Source organism: Macaca mulatta, chromosome 15 (assembly GCF_049350105.2).
Source record: "Macaca mulatta isolate MMU2019108-1 chromosome 15, T2T-MMU8v2.0, whole genome shotgun sequence".
NCBI classification, from domain to species: domain Eukaryota; kingdom Metazoa; phylum Chordata; class Mammalia; order Primates; family Cercopithecidae; genus Macaca; species Macaca mulatta.
In genome coordinates, this window is record NC_133420.1 from 19,956,818 (window position 1) to 19,975,549 (window position 18,732).

The 18,732-nt window shown below is 54.7% G+C and overlaps 1 protein-coding gene across 29 annotated transcripts in view; it reads left to right on the forward strand.

Annotated features, from left to right (window-relative positions):
- The window catches only part of SH2D3C (SH2 domain containing 3C), a 51,173-nt gene extending 32,675 nt beyond the window's left edge, over positions 1 to 18,498 (forward strand). For 17 of the 29 annotated variants that reach the window (XM_028834789.2, XM_077967644.1, XM_028834788.2 and 14 more), the window contains 9 exons: positions 3,155 to 3,283; positions 5,345 to 5,799; positions 8,023 to 8,147; positions 11,149 to 11,684; positions 13,272 to 13,387; positions 14,580 to 14,751; positions 16,165 to 16,276; positions 16,619 to 16,825; positions 17,889 to 18,498. In XM_028834789.2, the coding sequence (XP_028690622.2) occupies positions 3,155 to 3,283; positions 5,345 to 5,799; positions 8,023 to 8,147; positions 11,149 to 11,684; positions 13,272 to 13,387; positions 14,580 to 14,751; positions 16,165 to 16,276; positions 16,619 to 16,825; positions 17,889 to 18,064 (2,028 nt within the window). In that variant the 3' untranslated portion in view covers positions 18,065 to 18,498. Of the gene's footprint in view, positions 1 to 176; positions 421 to 1,997; positions 2,242 to 3,154; positions 3,284 to 5,344; positions 5,800 to 8,022; positions 8,148 to 11,148; positions 11,685 to 13,271; positions 13,388 to 13,836; positions 13,865 to 13,998; positions 14,893 to 16,164; positions 16,277 to 16,618; positions 16,826 to 17,546; positions 17,817 to 17,888 lie in introns of those variants that run through there. The other 12 variants (XM_077967637.1, XM_077967642.1, XM_028834792.2 and 9 more) reach the window with 12 other exon arrangements.
- The last annotated feature ends 234 nt before the right edge of the window (positions 18,499 to 18,732 follow it).

Consider the following 18,732-nt stretch of genomic DNA (forward strand, 5'->3'; position numbering starts at 1 on the left):
CTGCGGAGCATCCTTTGGGGATGGCTTTGCTTGGGGTTGGGACTCCGAGGTGAGCTGGAGGGGATGCTGGGCTCGGGCTGGCGGGAAGGGGTTAAGACCCTGTCCGGGGGTCTCCGCGCTCCTGCTCCCTGAGCCCCCTGGGAGATGCCAGGCGCGTTGGCTCTTCGCTCCCCCAGGCTCACACACGCTCGCGGAGCCCGCCTGAAGGACGGCCCCGCCGGCTGCGGAGCGGAGCATCCCCGCACCGGCCAATCAGGCGCGCGCAGGCCAGGAGGCGGTGAGATCATCTCTGGCCAATAGCAGAGCGCCGAGCGCAGGGATGCTGCATTCGCACTCCAGCACCCCCAACTCTAGGGAGCTGGGGGCCCCCAGGTCGATGTGAGATCAAGGCACAGGGACCCTAGGATTCCTCACCCTCAGGTGTGTGGGAGGACCAAGTTGGTCCCCCCAGACTCTCCGTGACCAGTGATTAAGCTGGAAAAGGGGAGCCCAGTCTCCCAGCCCCCTTTAACGGATGAGTCTTCTCAGGCCCAGAGAGGGGAAGTGACTGGCTCAAGGTCACACAGTGGCAGCCTTGGGGCGGGTTCTTCAACATCCAGCCTCCTCCCTCCTTTGCCCGCGTCCCTCGGGCTCCAGCTGAAACTGGGGGAAGGTCTCAATTGCATGCCCTTTGTCAAGGAGGACGCCAGAAGGCTGAGATCTTGGGTCCCTTTTTCCCTGTGACGCCCACTCTTCCCTTCCCAGGGTTTGATGTGATATAAGGAAAGAGGACTAGGCTGGTGTGAGCACCGCAGAGTGAGAGGGAGAGAGACCAGGGACCCCCAGAAGTAGGGGACCCCTTGGGGAAGTGTAGGTGTCTGAGAAGGCCGGGATCCTAGCTCAGCCCTGGGCCTCTGCCCTTCGGGAGTGTCGGTTTCTACCACGGCTGGAGGATGTGCAGAATTCCCACCCCCAGGCCTTTCTCCTGAGCACCTGTGTAAACCACCCACTCCCACCATCTGTCCCCAGAGTCCTGCAGGTTCCTCAAGGTCCAGATTTTCATGGGCCCACCGCCAAGCTGCTCCTGCCCCAGCCTTGCCCACTCAGCGTGTCCCATCATCCTTCTAGGATCTGGGCCGGGAGTCCTCTCGGACCCCTCCGCCCTGCTCCCCCGCATGAATCAATGGCCATCTAAACTCCCCTTCCCCTACTCCTTCTCCCCACACCTTATCTGCCCTGCCACTGCCTAGAAAACCCTAGACTGCTCTCCCCAAGTGGTCTAAACCTGCTCCAACACTTCCAAACCCTTCCATGGCTGTGCTGTGGCCTCCGGCTAATCCCCAGCTCACTAAGACACCTGCCACACCTGCCCCTGCCCCCACAGCCCCTTGGAAGCTTCTCATTCATCTCCCCTCCCTCCCCTTGGCTCTGCCCATAGGGCCCTGACTTTGCTGCTCTCTGTCCAGAAGCTCTTCCCTGCCCACCTGTCCACCTGCCCTCTCCACCCTGGTGCTTTTGCTTGGCTCACCCAGTCCTTCTTCAGACCTCAGCAGAAATGTCACCTTTTCTGGGAAGTGATCCCTGACTCTGCCCCCTGACTAGTTTGGTGGTGCACCATCTCTGTGCATCTCGAGACATTCGGGAGACCGGGAATTGATTGTCAGTGTTTGCAAGGCCTCCCCCAGGGCAGGGGCCACCTTGGGTCCTCACCCCTGGGACAGGACCAGGATAAGGACTTAGTCAATGTTGAATGGAGTCAGAGATTCTAGATATCTCTGACACTGGGAATCATGGTGTCTTGGGAGCAATGCAGACTGGGGTAAACCCAGGCAGTATGGGAGCAGAGGGCTAAGGGACGTAGTCATAGAATTAGGAGGCAAAATCTGTGGATGGTCTGAGGAGGCAGGGAGCGAACTGGAGGACCCTTGGGCTCTGGGGAGCGAGGGGCCCCAGGGAGAGACTCACCTGGGATGAAGGCCCTTTACTGCCCTCCCTCATCGATCTTGCCTTCTGGCCAGTGCTGGGGTCTGTCTGTCTTGGAGTAGCCATCTTTGGGGCCTGGAGTTGGGGGAAGGAGAGGAAGAACCGTCCCATGTCCGTGCAGGGATGAGGATGTCTGTGTGCCAGTAGTACTCTGGAGTGCTGTCTCTTTTCATCTTCACAGTGAGGTGAGGCAGGTTCTGTCACTGTACCCATTTTAATGAGGAAGAAATTGAGGCCCAGAGAGCTCACATGGCACAGCCAGGATTGGACTGGGCTCTGGTGGGTGTACACCTGGCATTAGGGGCTTCCCTTCCTCTGCCCTTAGGGCCCCTGAGATCCATCAGCCTCCAACTTCAGGCCACAGTGATCAAGAAACCAGGAGGTTCTGGGCCAGGTGGGAGGGTGGAGTACTGGGCATTATCTCCTTCAGGGGCCTTGGGCTTCCCTGCTGGGCCATGGCCTCCTCATCTGGTGAGGATTTCTGGGGATTGCAAGGGAGAAATGGCTTTGGAAATTGTAAGGGGAAATGCAGATGTCTGTGTGGGGTCCCCGTGTCCCTGTTTATAGTCTCTTCCCCACCCTTGCATTGTAGAATGCGCCATCCCAGAATGTATCCTTGTCCAACCAGCTCTGTGGTTTTTGCTCATAGCTTTTCCTGCAGTTACCTGCTGCCCTACCTCCAAGATTCATCTGTAGAAATCCCCCTCCAACACTTCAAGATCAGTTTGGTGCCGTTGGTGCATAATGAGTGTTTTCTTACTGCCCTCTCCTCCAGGAAGGCTTCCCAGACGCCTCTGCCTTGCCCAGGCTTAATCCTGCTTGTAGAAGCCACCTGGCTCTTTGCCGCTGTCCAGCGCTATGGTGCTGACCGCCCTCTACTCAGAGGCTCCCATTGCTTTTGCCTCTCCTCAGCCTAGGCACTGCCTTGAGGGCCAGGCTTGGTTTATGTGTCACCGCATCCACCTCTGGCATATAGCACAGGGCCTGGAATGCAGTTGGCATTGTTTGGTTGAAGGAATTGAGATTTCTTTACTCTTTCTGGGACCCATGGTAAAGGACCTTTCTGGCACCTGTGCCTTAGTGTTCCCAGAGTCCCAGGATAGGAGGAGTTCATCCATGGTAGAATGAAGCTGGGAGGGAAGGAAGAAGGGGGCTTTAAGTTGGATGCCAACTCTTGCTGTCTCCTACCCAGTTCTCCAAGGAGAAGTACATCCTGGACTCATCGCCAGAGAAACTCCACAAGGAATTGGAGGAGGAGCTCAAACTCAGTAGCACGGATCTCCGCAGCCATGCCTGGTACCATGGCCGCATCCCCCGAGAGGTGAGCAGGCCCCCAGCTGGAACTTCAACCCCGGACCCTCCCACCCACTGCCTTGGGCAGCCCCAGCCCTGGTTGCAGCCACCTGGGAGGCTCTGTCCTATTGCTTGATGGGTTCAATCAGAATGGACTGGGATGAGGTCTAGCTCTGCCGTTTACTGACTGTGACCTTGAAGAAGTTGCTTCACCTCTCCAAGCCTCAGTATCTACTGCAAAGGGTTCTTGTGAAAATTAAATGAAATAATGCAGGTAAAATGTTTAACATGATGCTTGACACCATGAATGTTGGCCTTTGTTCTTTTTTTTTTTTTTTTTTTTTGAGACGGAGTCTCGCTCTGTCGCCCAGGCTGGAGTGCAGTGGCGCGATCTCGGCTCACTGCAAGCTCCGCCTCCCGGGTTCACGCCATTCTCCTGCCTCAGCCTCCCGAGTAGCTGGGACTACAGGCGCCCACAACCGCGCCCGGCTAATTTTTTGTATTTTTAGTAGAGACGGGGTTTCACCGTGGTCTCGATCTCCTGACCTTGTGATCCGCCCGCCTCGGCCCTTTGTTCTTATTATTGTTACTGTTATTGTCTGGTCTATATATCTGCCTTTTGTATGCTTGCTTAGTGAGTACCAATCATCTTTGGGCTACTTAGTTTTGGCAAAGTTGAGTTTCTTGGCTGAGGTGACTTTATAAGCCACAGACTTAAGTTTATAGATCACTTGTTCCTTCTTTCATTCATGCTATAATCTTTGTCAAACACCAACTTTGCCAGGACCTGTGCTAAGCACCAAGGCTGCAGAGGTAGAAGAGGTGGTGGCTTCTTTTGATGGCTAATGGCCCAGGGTAGGGGGCTGACAGTCAGAGCCTAGTGGAAGAAGTGCAAGAATAGAGTGCCTAGTATGAATATGGGCAAGTCCTGAGGAGGGGACACTGAGGATGGAGGCCTTTGTGAGATAGATAGGAGTTCACCAGGTGGGGCCAGGTGTGATGGCTCACGCCTGTAATCTCAGCACTTTAGGAGGCTGAGGTGGGCAGATCACCTGAGGTCAGGAGTTTGAGACCAGCCTGGCCCACATGGTGAAACCTTGTCTCTACTAAAAAAAATGAAAATTAGCCAGGTGTGGTGGCACGCACCTGTAAGCCAGCTACTCAGGAGGCTGAGGCAGGAGAATCACTTGAACCTGGGAGGCGGAGGTTGCAGTGAGTGGAGATTGTGCCACCACACTGCAGCTTGGGTGACAGAGTGAGACTCTATCTCAATAACAATAATAAGGCCGGGTGTGGTGGCTCACGCCTGTAATCCCAGCACTTTGGGAGGCCAAGGCGGGTGGATCACAAGGTCAGGAGATCAAGACCATCCTGGCTAACACAGTGAAACCCCGTCTCTACTAAAAATACAAAAAATTAGCCGGGCGTGGTGGTGGACACCTGTAGTCCCAGCTACTCGGGAGGCTGAGGCAGGAGAATGGCATGGACCCGGGAGGCGGAGCTTGCAGTGAGCCAAGATTGCGCCACTGCACTCCAGCCTGGGCAACACAGCGAGACTCCATCTCAAATAATAATAATAATAATAAATAAAAATAAATAAATAATAAATAAACATCTGAAGTACCTCAGATGGACAAGGCAGGAACGGTGTTCCAGGACAAAAAAGCAGCTTGAGGGTGCAAGGGCCAGAGGCATGCCAGAGCACTGAGAGGTTGGAAGAATGAGGATTAGGAATTCACTCTGCCCAACCAGAACCCTGAGAAGGGATGGGTCTGAGACCTGGGTCTCAGATCAGCCATTCTCACTCCTCCAGACCCGGGGCCTCTGTGCCTCCCATTCCAAGGTGTTAGGTCCTCCCATTCCTGAGCCTCTGTGCTGCAGACCCAGGGCCTCTGCCTGAGGTGCCCCCTCTGAACCTGGGTCATTGCATCCCAGCTCTCAGATGTCAGATGTCTCTGTTCACTGGGTCCTCTATACCCTGGATCTGGGCTTGCTGTCCCCCCTAATCCTGAGTTGCTCTGTCCCCCAGATCCTGGGTCTGACCCTCTTCTGGCCCTGTCCTACTCCAGCCTAACCATGCCTTCTGCAGGTCTCAGAGACCTTGGTACAACGCAATGGCGACTTCCTCATCCGGGACTCGCTCACCAGCCTGGGCGACTATGTGCTCACGTGCCGCTGGCGCAACCAGGCCTTGCACTTCAAGATCAACAAGGTGGTGGTGAAGGCAGGCGAGAGCTACACACACATCCAGTACCTGTTTGAGCAGGAGAGCTTCGACCATGTGCCCGCCCTCGTGCGCTATCATGTGGGCAGCCGCAAGGCTGTGTCAGAGCAGAGTGGTGCCATCATCTACTGCCCGGTGAACCGCACCTTCCCACTGCGCTACCTCGAGGCCAGCTATGGCCTGGGACAGGGGAGTAGCAAGCCCGCCAGCCCTGTCAGCCCCTCAGGCCCCAAGGGCAGCCACATGAAGCGGCGCAGCGTCACCATGACCGACGGGCTCACTGCGGACAAGGTCACTCGCAGCGATGGCTGCCCCACCAGGTCAGCCAGGGCCCCATTTGTCAAATGGGGATGTGGGTAATGAGAGGGCTAGTGAGAAAGGGAAGGGCCAGGCACACTGAAATGGGATGAAATTCCCCTCCTGGAGCCTCTGTGTGCAGGGAGGAATGGGAGGAAGGTTGGGCCATACTGTGTGGATGTACGGAATGAAGGACTTGCAGGGAGTCAGACCCAAGTGGCAGTCCCAGCTCTGCCACTTGCTGGCCATGTGCCCTTGACCCTGTCACCTCTCCTTTATTATCTCCATGTTCCTACCTATAAAGGCTTTCATTCAAGCAGCCCTCCCTATGCCAGGGGAGCCCTGAGTCCTGAACCAGAGAAGGGCCTGGTCCCTGCCACCTGATGCCACCCCTTCATCCTACACAGCTAGGCCAAGGTGGGCATCCGAGCAGAGGGCTTTACAGCATGGAAATCACTGCACAGGGAATGGGATGTTCTCAGCAAATTTTAATTACACCTGGTTGTCTCTGGGGCTAAAACCAGGCTCTGGATGCCAGGAAAAGCCACAGCAGCTGCTGGTTCCTGAGATCCTACTAACTGTTAAGTGCTGTACGTGGCCAATCTCATCAACGCCCACTTCCTCCTGGGAGGTGGGTCCTGCCCATACACCCAATTTGTAGATGAGGACATAGGCTTAAAGGGGGGAAGCTGCTTGCTAGAGAGTGGGTAGGATCAAGATTCGAACCCAGGTCTGTAGACTCTGCAGTCTGTGCCCCAAGTTTCTGTAGCTTCCCTGGCTATTTGCAGAGATCGGCTGTCCTGTGCCACCAGCACTTGGATAGGCCCTTGAGGCCCCATCTCCCGGGGGCTGGGTTGGGTGCTCCCAGTCAAGGAATTGATGAATGGATACCCTGTGGGCAGCAGCCACTTGGCCTGTGGTTTGGAGCCAGTAAACATAATGGTGCCAGGATCCACAGACCATGTGTGCCTGAGGCATCCTGAGCATAGTTGGGAGCAGTGAGGAGAGGTCAGGATGGTGGGCCTACTTCCTAAGGCTCCCCACTCTTCCTGCTAGCCCCTCTCCCCAGACCGTTCTCCAGGTCGGAGGAAAGATTCTGCTTATCAAGCTAAGGGCACTAGTGAGGAGCCATGTCTGCCCAGAGAATGGTTGTAGTCGACTAATTTGCACAAAGGCACTCGTGGGGTGTTGAATTCTGGCCTGTACCTCCTTTCCCATCCCCTCCTCCTCAGGCAAGGAGAGGAACAGAGGAGCGTGAGAAGCGTTGGCTCAGCTGGGTGCCCCCAAGCCTCATCCTCAGGCTGCTCTAGGCTTCGTGGGAGGGGAAGCTGGGTAGGAATGGAGGAGAGCAGGGTCATGCGGAGGATACCGACTAGGAACTGGGCTGATGGCCAAGCACAGTGGCTCGTGCCTGTAATCCCAGCACTTTGGGAGGATGAGGTGGGCGGATCACCTGAGGTCAGAAGTTCAAGACAAGCCTGACCAACATGGTGAAACTCCATCTCTACTAAAAATACAAAAAATTAGCCAGGCTTGGTGGCGGGCACCTGTAATCCCAGCTACTTAGAGGCTGAAGCAGGAGAATGTCTTGAATCCGGGAGGTGGGTTCAGCAGTTGCAGTGAGCTGAAATCACGCCATGGCACTCCAGCCCGGGCGACAGAGTGAGACTCCATCTCCAAAAAAAAAGGGAAGAAACCAGGCGTGCTCGCCACCAGGGTTCCTAGCTCTGCTCCTGACTCCCTATGTCCCCTCCCTCCTCTGGGCTTCAGGTTTTTTTGTACCTATCAGTCGGGAGGTTGGATTTGATAATCTCCAAGCCTTCTCTGCCTCTGAAGTTCAAGGTGTGGCCGGGCGCGGTGGCTCACGCCTGTAATCCCAGCACTTTGGGAGGCCGAGGCGGGCGGATCACGAGGTCAGGAGATCGAGACCATCCTGGCTAACACGGTGAAACCCCGTCTCTACTAAAAATGCAAAAAATTAGCCGGGCGAGGCGGCGGGCGCCTGTAGTCCCAGCTACTCGGGAGGCTGAGGCAGGAGAATGGCGTGAACCCGGGAGGCGGAGCTTGCAGTGAGCCGAGATCGCGCCACTGCACTCCAGCCTGGGCGACTAAGCGAGACTCTGTCTCAAAAAAAAAAAAAAAGAAAAAGAAAAAGAAGTTCAAGGTGAAGAGGTGGGGGGGTCCCAGAGGCAGGCTGAGGCCCCTGACTTCTGGGCTCCCTGCCCATGATGGTATCTGCTCCACAGTACGTCGCTGCCCCGCCCTCGGGACTCCATCCGCAGCTGTGCCCTCAGCATGGACCAGATCCCGGACCTGCACTCACCCATGTCGCCCATCTCCGAGAGCCCTAGCTCCCCTGCCTACAGCACTGGTATGGCCGGCAGAGGGGGTGGAGCAGGTGGAGGGAATCTGTTGTTGAAGACTTCTGTAACCTATGTGTGGTTATGTATGTTTCCGCCTCTTTTCTGAGGCGAGACCTTTACTAAGAGCAATAATTGACGCTGGAAACCTGCTAGCAGAACTGTTGATATCAACATATAAGATGTATCCATGGATTGTTTATTTAGCAACTATTTATTTATTTATTTATTTTCGAGGCAGTTTTGCTCCTGTTGCCCAGGCTGGAGTGCAGTGGCGGGATCTTGGCTCACTGCAACCTCCGTCTCCTGGGTTCAAGTGATTCTCCTGCCTCAGTCTCCCAAGTAGCTGGGATTACAGGTGTCCGCCACCACGCCTGGCTAATTTTTGTATTTTTAGTAGAGACGGGGTTTCGCCATGTTGGCCAGAGTGGTCTCGAACTCCTGACCTCAGGTGATCCACCTGCCTCGGCTTCCCACAGTGCTGGAATTAGAGGCGTGTGCCACCACGCCCAGCTAATTTTTGTGTTTTTAGTAGAAACAGGGTTTCACCATGTTGGCCAGGCTGGTCTCGAACTCCTGACCTCAGGTGATCTGCCCACCTTGACCTCCCAAAATGCTGGGATTACAGTCATGAGCCACTACGCCCGGCCTCTATTTTTCTTAATAGACTTTATTTTTTAGAGCAGTTTTAGGTTCACAGCAAAATTAAGTGGAAAGTACAGAACACTGTGCTTTTTTTTTTTTTTTTTTGAGACGGAGTCTCACTCTGTCGCCCGGGCTGGAGTGCAGTGGCCGGATATCAGCTCACTGCAAGCTCCGCCTCCCGGGTTTACGCCATTCTCCTGCCTCAGCCTCCCGAGGAGCTGGGACTACAGGCGCCCGCCACCTCGCCCGGCTAGTTTTTTGTATTTTTCAGTAGAGATGGGGTTTCATCGTGTTAGCCAAGATGGTCTCGATCTCCTGACCTCGTGATCCGCCCATCTCGGCCTCCCAAAGTGCTGGGATTACAGGCTTGAGCCACCGCGCCCAGCTTACACTGTGCTTTCTTATAAATACGAAGAAAGTTTCTATGTTAGAAACATTCCGGCCAGGCATGGTGGCTCACGCCTATAATCCCAGCACTTTGGGAGGCCGAGGAGGGCAGATCACTTGAGGTCAGGAGTTCAAGACCAGCCTGGCCAACACGGTGAAACCCCACCTCTACTGAAAATATAAAAAATTAGCCAAGCATGGTGGTGCACGCCTGTAATCCCAGCTACTTAGGAGGCCGATGCAGGAGAATCGCTTGAACCCGGGAGGCAGAGGTTGCAGTGAGCCGAGATCGTGCCACTGCACTCCAGCCTGGCTGACAGTGAGACTCTGTCTCAAAAAACAAAACAAAACAAAACAAAAAAAACTTCTGTGGCTCACACCTGTAATCCCAGCACTTTGGGAGGCCGAGGCGGGCGGATCACGAGGTCCGGGGATCGAGACCATCCTGGCTAACACGGTGAAACCCCGTCTCTACTAAAAATACAAAAAACTAGCCGGGCGTGGTGGCGGCGCCTGTAGTCCCAGCTACTCGGGAGGCTGAGGCAGGAAAATGGCGTGAACCCGGGAGGCGGAGCTTGCAGTGAGCTGAGATCGCGCCACTGCACTCCAGCCTGGGCGACAGAGCCAGACTCCGTCTCAAAAAAAAAAAAAAAAAAAAAAAAAAAAAAAGAAACATTCCAATAGGTCATTTCTGGAAAAAAATGAAAAGGATGTTTTCAACAGGCCATATTGTCCACGTGGCAGGCCAAGTGTCATGAGAGGGGGCTGTCTTAGGAGGAACTTTTGCCTAGGGTGGCATTCCATTGAAGTCTTGCTGTCTTTATCAGTTGTCACAAATCCTTCCCTAAACACAGAGCCACCAACTTTGTCATAACTACAAACTTGATTTCAAAGCAATACCCCTGAGTATAAAACCTAAAATTCCTTGCCAGAATGACTTATTGGACAATTTCTAAGCAATCTGGTATAGTAAAGCAGCCCAGATGTCAAGACTTAAATCCTGGCTTTACTGCTTGCTGGCTCGGTGACCTTGGGCAGGTCAGTGCACCTCTCTGAGCTTCACTTTTCTCATCTGTAGAATGAGGATTATAAAAGTACTTACTTCATAGGACATTGAAAGGGTTAAATAGACTGAGGCACAAAGAAGGGTCTCGCAGGCACTAAGAGCTCAGTAAATATCGTCTTTGAGGTTTGATGATGGTTTTACCGTGGTTATGTCTCCAGCATGTTGCCAGCTCCTGGGCACACAATGTATAGCAACAAATCATTATTGCTAATTCAGGCCGGGCGCGGTGGCACCACACATCTGTAATCCCAGCTACTCTGGAGGCTGAGGCACAAGAACTGCTTGAACCTGGGAGGCGGGGGTTGCAATGAGCTGAGATTGTGCCATTGCACTCCAGCCTAGGCAACAGAGCGAGACTCTGACTCAAAAAAAAAAAAAAAAAAAATTAGCTGGGCGTTGTGGCACATGACTGTAATCCCAGATATTCAGGAGGCTGAGGGTCAAGAATTGAAGAATTGCTTAAACCCAGGAGGTGGAGGTTGCAGTGAGCCTAGATGGCGCCACTGCACTTCAGCCTGGGTGACAGAACGAGACATTGACTCAAAAAAAAAAAAAAAAAAAAGGAAATAATTATTGCTAACTCGTTGAGAAACAATCGCGTGTGGCACAAGAAACTCCAGCAGATACTCAGCTTCCCTGGATCACTGAAGCTCCTCCAAGCAGTGGGTCCCCAAGGCTGCAGCAGCCTCAGGGTGGGGCCATGCAAACTCCTAGGTCCTGGTGATTTCAGAGCATCACCTGGGCTGGTCAGCTTGCCAGAGTCAGCTGGCCCTGGTCTCTGGTGATGCAGGGAGGTGGGGACATCACCTCTGTACTCCCTACAAGGAGTGAGGGAGCCTGCTCTTTGGGAAGGGGTGCGGGAATCTCACTTTGGTGGGGAGCTGCTATAAGGGGACCTCTCTCTCTTTCTGCAGTAACCCGTGTCCATGCCGCCCCTGCAGCCCCTTCTGCCACAGCACTGCCTGCCTCCCCTGTCACCCGCCGTTCCAGTGAGCCCCAGCTGTGTCCCGGAAGTGCCCCAAAGACCCATGGGGAGTCAGACAAGGGCCCCCACACCAGCCCCTCCCACACCCTCTGCAAGACCTCCCCGTCACCGTCACTCAGCAGCTACAGTGACCCGGACTCTGGCCACTACTGCCAGCTCCAGCCTCCCGTGCGTGGCAGCCGAGAGTGGGCAGCAGCTGAGGCCTCCAGCCGGCAGGCCAGGAGCTATGGGGAGAAGCTAAAGGAACTGTCAGAAAATGGGGCCCCCGAGGAGGACTGGGGCAAGACCTTCACCGTCCCCATCGTGGAAGTCACTTCTTCCTTCAACCCGGCCACCTTCCAGTCACTACTGATCCCCAGGGATAACCGACCGCTGGAGGTGGGCCTTCTGCGCAAGGTCAAGGAGCTGCTGGCAGAGGTGGATGCCCGGACACTGGCCCGGCATGTCACCAAGGTGGACTGCCTGGTAGGTGTTGGCTGTGCACTGGGGTGGAGGGAGCATCTCCGTTCTATGGGGCAGGGCAATGAGAAACTGGTTTCCAGATTCCCCAAGTACAACAGGTGGGCCTGGATTCTAGCTCCATGGCTGTCCTTTGCCTGCTGTGTGACTCTGGGCTGGTCATTTAGCCTCACTGGGCCTCCAGTTTCTCCTTTTAAAAAGCACATAAGGCCGGGGGTGGTTGCTCATGCCTGAATCCCAGCACTTCAGGAGGCCGAGGCGGGCGGATCACCTGAGGTGAGGAGTTCAAGACCAGCCAGGCCAACATGGGAGACCCCATCTCTACTAAAAATACAAAAATTAGCTAGGTGTCGTGGTGGGCACCTGTAATCCCAGCTACTTGGAAGGCTGAGGCAGGAGAATCACTTGAACCTGGGAGGTAGAGGTTGCAGTGAGCCGAGATCGCACCAGTGCACTCCAGCCTGGGCAACAGAACGACACTATTCAAAACACACACACACACACCACACACACACACACACACGATATCCTTGTTTCCTCCAGATGTCAGTTTGGCTACAACTGGGCAGACCTGAAACCCAGTGGTCTCTGGCTCCCTGAGGCACTTGGGGACACTTCTGTAGTGTGCCATAGAGCCTCTTGAGGGTTAGCCAGCTTGTCCTGGGACTAGAAAAGGCCTGACTCTCCGCCCCCACCCCCTCTAGTGGACAAATAAGCAGAAATCATTACCTCCTCTGCCCATAAGTTGTCAATGCCCGGGCCTTAGCTGTGTTGAATCATTGAACACCTGAAGACCCCAGTTCTCTCTGTGCCTCAGTTTCTCCTTTCTTGGGAGAAATTGATCATCAGGTTATACTGGTCTCAGAGCGCGGGAAGCAAGAAAAGAGTCAAGGCAGAGATGTTGCTCCATGAAGAGTCCAGGGTGGCAGGGAGGACCCAGGTTCTAGGCCCAGTGTGTGACCTTGGGCAAGCCCATTCCCTGCCTGGGCTTCAGGTTTCCCTCTGCAATGGACAAGTATCCGGCTCTTAACCTTAACTGAAGAATTATTTATTTATTTATTTTATTTTTATTTTTTGAGATGGAGTCTCATTCTGTCACCCAGGCTGGAAGTGCAGTGGCGTGATCTCGGCTCACTGCAACCTCTGCCTCCTGGGTTCAAGCGATTCTCCTGCCCCAGCCTCCCGAGTAGCTGGACTACAGGCACACGCCACTGTACCCGGCTAATTTTTGAATTTTTGGTGGAGATGGGGTTTCGCCATGTTGGCCAGGCTGGTCACGAACTCCTGATCTCAGGCGATCTGCCCACGTCAGCCTCCCAAAGTGCTGGCATTACAGGCGTGAGCCACCCCACCTGGCCAACCTTAACTGAATAATATGCCAGGCACCTCTGGGCATTCTCACTTCACAGATGGGGAAACTGAGGCTCGTTGAGAAAGGCAGTCACTTGCTCCATATCAGAGGGTTAGCGGTGGAGCTGGAATTCAAACTCCGCCTTCCAACCAGGCTACCCACTTAGATAAAGCTCTCTGACTCCCAGATGGCTGGGGCCAGCCCTGACAGGATATTAATCAGCCCTCTGGGTGTCTTTGCAGGTTGCTAGGATACTGGGCGTTACCAAGGAGATGCAGACCCTAATGGGAGTCCGCTGGGGCATGGAACTGCTCACCCTCCCCCATGGCCGGCAACTACGCCTAGACCTGCTGGAAAGGTGAGACAGCGCCGGCACCCGGGGACTCTCGGGGAACCCCCGGCTACCGCACTCCCCGCTGTACAGGGCAGGTTGGCCAATCACCAATCACAGCCTCAGCTCGGCTCCCAGGGCTCTGGCCACGCCTCCCATCCCATTGACCAATCGCAACCCCTGATAACCCGCTCTAAGCAAGCTGATTTCCCAAAGACTGAATCCTGTATCTCCGCATTCGCCTTCCTTTCGCATCCCCTTGACCAATCATCCCCTTGACCATCAGCCCGGCCTCGCCTATCAGCTCGGGGTCCTCCTTGTTCATTCTTAAAACTGCTTTGCGTGGCCGGGCGCGGTGGCTCAAGCCTGTAATCCCAGCATTTTGGGAGGCCGAGGCGGGCGGATCACCTGAGGTCAGGAGTTCGAGACCAGCCTGGCCAACATGGCGAAACCCTGTCTGTACTAAAAATTAACAGGGCGTGGTGGCGCGCGTCTGTAATCCCAGCTACTCTTTTTTTTTTTTTTTTTTTTTTTTTTGAGACGGAGTCTGGCTCTGTCGCCCGGGCTGGAGTGCAGTGGCCCGATCTCAGCTCACTGCAAGCTCCGTCCCCCGGGTTTACGCCATTCTCCTGCCTCAGCCTCCCGAGTAGCTGGGACTACAGGCGCCCGCCGCCTCGCCCGGCTAGTTTTTTTGTATTTTTTTAGTAGAGACGGGGTTTCACCGTGTTCGCCAGGATGGTCTCGATCTCCTGACCTCGTGATCCGCCCGTCTCGGCCTCCCAAAGTGCTGGGATTACAGGCTTGAGCCACCGCGCCCGGCCAATCTCAGCTACTCTTGAGGCTGAGGCAGGAGAATCGTTTAAGCCCAGGAAGCGGAGGTTGCAGTTAGCCGGGATCGAGCCATTGCACTCCAGACTGGGCGACGAGCGAGACTCCGTCTCAAAAAACAAACAAACAAAAACAACCAAACTGCTCTGCGTGACGCATCTCCCTGTTCACCCACAGCTCTGGCCCCGCCCCTGACTTATGCTGACCAATCAGAAGCCTGGGGCCTTGTTTTTCACGCTCTGGCCCCGCCCCCTTATCCCATTGACCGTTACAACCTCTCACGTTGGCTCCGCCCTCCGCCCCTCCCGGCCCAACCACAGGCAGCGCCCCAGGCCCGCACCCCTCACCCCTGTCCCTGAGCCCGCCGCCTCTTACCCCGCCGCTCTGACAGGTTCCACACCATGTCCATCATGCTGGCCGTGGACATCCTGGGCTGCACTGGCTCTGCGGAGGAGCGGGCAGCACTGCTGCACAAGACCATTCAGCTGGCGGCAGAGCTGCGGGGGACTATGGGCAACATGTTCAGCTTCGCGGCGGTCATGGGTGCCCTGGACATGGCCCAGGTACTGAGAGCCGCGCAGAGCCGGCATCCGGTAGACTGTCTGGAAGAGCCCTGGGGTGCCTTTGGGATGGCTGTGTATGGAGTCAGGAGGAGCTTTGGAGTTTCTAGGCACCATTGGTGCCTAGAACTGAGTTCTGCAAGTGTACCCACAGCAAGTTCTTCCCCTTCTCTGGGCCTCAGTTTCCTCGCTTGTAAAATAAAACGAATGAGGAGCATTATATGAGTTTAAAGAATAAGAATAGGCCGGGCGCCGTGGCTCATGCCTATAATCCCAGCACTTTGGGAGGCTGAGGCGGGCGGAACACGAGGTCAGGAGTTCAAGACCAGCCTGGCCAATATGGTGAAACCCCGTTTCTACTAAAAAGTACAAAAAATTAGCCGGGCGTGGTGGTGCGCGCCTGTAATCCCAGCTGCTCAGGAGTCTGAGGTAGGGGAATCGCTTGAACCAGGGAGGCGGAGGTTTCAGTGAGCCGAGATCACACTTCTGCACTCCACCCTGGGCAACAGAGTGAGACTCTGTCTCAAAAAAAAAAAAAAATAAAAAGAATAAGAATAAAGTAGTAACCATTTAGTGAGTATTTCCTATAGGCTAGGTAGTATACTAAGTACTTAACCAGCACTGATTCCTCAGAACCATCTCATGAAGTAGGTGCCTTCAGCGTCCACATTTTACAAATGGAGTGTTTGAGACAGAGTAGTCCTTGCCTAAGGTCACACGCTCAGAGGCTGAAAGAATTAGGACTTGAACCAGGTCTAGCTGACTTCACAGCTGAGCCTGCCTCTCCTATGCCTAATAAATAAGAACAATGGCCAGGCGCGGTGGCTTATGCCGGTAATTCCAGCACTTTGGGAGGCTGAGGAGGGAGGACAGATCACCTGAGGTCAGGAGTTCGAGACCAGTCTGAGCAACATGGTGGCACCCGTCTCTACTAAAAATACAGAAAAATTAGCCGGATGTGGTGGTGCATGTCTGTAGTCTCAGCTACTCAGGAGGCTGAGGCAGGAGAATCGCGTGAACCCAGGAGGTGGAGGTTGCAGTGAGCCGAGATTGCGCCACTGCACTCCAGCCTGGGTGACAGAATGAGACTCCATCTCAAATAAATAAATAAATAAATAAGAACAACAAGGTCCCAGAGGCAGTGTCCTGGGTTCAGCTCCCAGCTCTGCCACTTTCTTTTAGAATCACCTTGGGCAAGTCATTCCCCTCTCTTGAGTCTTAGTCCCCTAATCTGTAAAATGGGTTTTGTGAGAGCTTCATGGTAGACATGAAAAGCAGTCATCACTGTCCCTAGTACACGAAGGATGGCCATAATAATAATACTGATCCCACATCTGGGTGTCCACTCAGCAGGGCAGCAGGGTGGCCGCTGCAGGCCCTCTGCCTGGCTGGTCTCTCACAGTTTGGCCTCCCCAGATTTCTCGACTGGAGCAGACATGGGTGGCCCTGCGGCAGCGACACACGGAGGGTGCCATCCTGTACGAGAAGAAGCTCAAGCCTTTTCTCAAGAGCCTCAACGAGGGCAAAGGTACTTTCTTGTTGTGTGACCTTGGACAGGTTGCAGCCCTCCCTGGGGTCCCAGCATGGACAGGGATGAGAGCCTGGCTGAACTCTGTGCAAGCTACTTTCCCTGAGCTCACTGTCCCTGCTGGCAGCTGTGTCAGCCTTGTTCACATCCAGGCTGGGCCAGGGCTGCTGTGGGTTCAGTTGGGGGAATCCGAAAGGAAGGGTTTGTCCCAGGAGTCAGAAGCCCTTGAGGATCTCTGGGAACTCAGCCAGGCCGGTTCCCTCCTGCACCTCGGCTTCCGGGACTGCAGTGGATGGTGGGCACTACAGGATCTCTAAGGGCCGGCTGCCTTTCTCCCTGCAGAAGGCCCGCCGCTGAGCAACACCACGTTTCCTCATGTGCTGCCCCTCATCACCCTGCTGGAGTGTGACTCGGCCCCACCTGAGGGCCCTGAGCCCTGGGGCAGCACGGAGCATGGCGTGGAGGTGGTGCTGGCCCACCTGGAGGCTGCCCGGACAGTGGCACACCACGGAGGCCTGTACAACACCAATGCTGAGGTCAAGCTGCAGGGTGAGTGGCGGGTGGCATCTTCGGGGGCTTGCAGGCCTGGGCCTCCCTCCACCTGCCTCACTGTTTCCCTTTCCTCCAAGGCATCCATTCACATTTCTGCACTCCTCTGTCCTGCCCTGTCTCCCTGACCCCTTCCTCTTATGTCTTTTCTTTTCTTTTTTTTTTTTTTGAGACGGAGTCTTGCTCTGTCACCCGGGCTGGAGTGCAGTGGCCGGATCTCAGCTCACTGCAAGCTCCGCCTCCCGGTTTCACACCATTCTCCTGCCTCAGCCTCCCAAGTAGCTGGGACTACAGGTGCCTGCCACCTCGCCTGGCTAGTTTTTTTGTATTTTTTAGTAGAGACGGGGTTTCACCGGGTTAGCCAGGATGGTCTCGATCTCCTGACCTTGTGATCCGCCCGTCTCGGCCTCCCAAAGTGCTGGAATTACAGGCTTGAGCCACCGCGCCTGGCCTCTTTTCTTTTCTTTTCTTTTTGAGATGGAGTCTTACACTGTCGCCCACGCTGGAGTGCAGTGGCACAATCTCAGCTCACTGCAACCTCCGCCTTCCAGGTTCAAGGGAATCTCCTGCCTCAGCCTCCCGAGTAACTGCAATTGCAGGCGTGGGCCACCATACCTGGCTAATTTTTTGTACTTTTAGTAGAGGCGGGGTTCCACCATGTTGGCCAGGCTGGTCTTGAACTCCCGACCTCAGGTGATCCGCCTGCCTCAGCCTCCCAAAGTGCTGGGATTACAGGTGTGAGCCACCGCGCCTGGCCTAAAATTTATGTGTGTTTCTTAGGAAAGAATTTGGAACTTAACAGAAAAATATGAAAAAAGAAAAAAATCACCAAAAATCTGCAAACATATTTAACATTAGTATTTTATGGTCTAGTCATTTTTAAATTATACGCTGCAAATAACAGGACAAAGATGCTAAACTACAGGGTCATGTTGATTCACAAACCTTGTTGGATCCCTGGCGGAGTTGAGGGGAGGTCCCTAACAGGGGGGGCCCTGAAGAATGCCAGGGCTCTGGACAGGAACCCCAGCCTCTGGCCTGACCCTGTGCCCCAACACTGCAGGGTTCCAGGCCCGGCCGGAGCTCCTGGAGGTATTCAGCACGGAGTTCCAGATGCGCCTCCTCTGGGGCAGTCAGGGTGCCAGCAGCAGTCAGGCCCGGCGCTATGAGAAGTTCGACAAGGTCCTCACTGCCCTGTCCCACAAGCTGGAGCCTGCCGTCCGCTCCAGCGAGCTGTGATCCCAGGGACGTTTCCCCTCTGCAGCTGCGGACAGCGTCAGGGGCAGAGGGGGCACAAACCTTTCCCCAGAGCACCCCAAGGACACTGTGATCAACCCGAGAATGTTCTGGGTTCAACTCAAGCATCTCCCTTGCACCTCCAGGGTCCTGCGTAGACCCTGGGTTCCATCCCACCTGCTACACGCTCACCAGGTCTCCGTTGAGGAAGAACAGGAACGCCGGTTCCCCCACCAGCTTTTGCTGCTCCCCTTCCTGCTGGGGTTCCCTGTTTTCGAGCCACGGGAGGCAGGCTGCTCACGCCTCCTCACTCTCCGTCTGTCCCTCACCCACACCAAGGCCTCCGTCTCACTGTAAATAAGTCTCTGTGTTCTCTGTAAATAGATGTACAGAAGCCATGTTATTTCTTTCATATAATAAACTTTTATGACTCTTTATTCTGTCTCTCGGGCTCCTGGGGTAGAAGGAAGCACCTTTTCTCAGGTGAAAGGTAGAACGTTCAACAAATGTTGTGAGTGAGTGGCGAGTATCTGGGGCCAGTGGCATGGGAGTAAGAAGAATTTACCAAGACAGTTGTAGGTAAAGAAAGGCAGATTTATTAGAGAAAGCATGAAAATGCATTGCAAGGTAGCGATGGGCAGGTCAGCAGAAGAGGAGCTGACTGTGAAGAG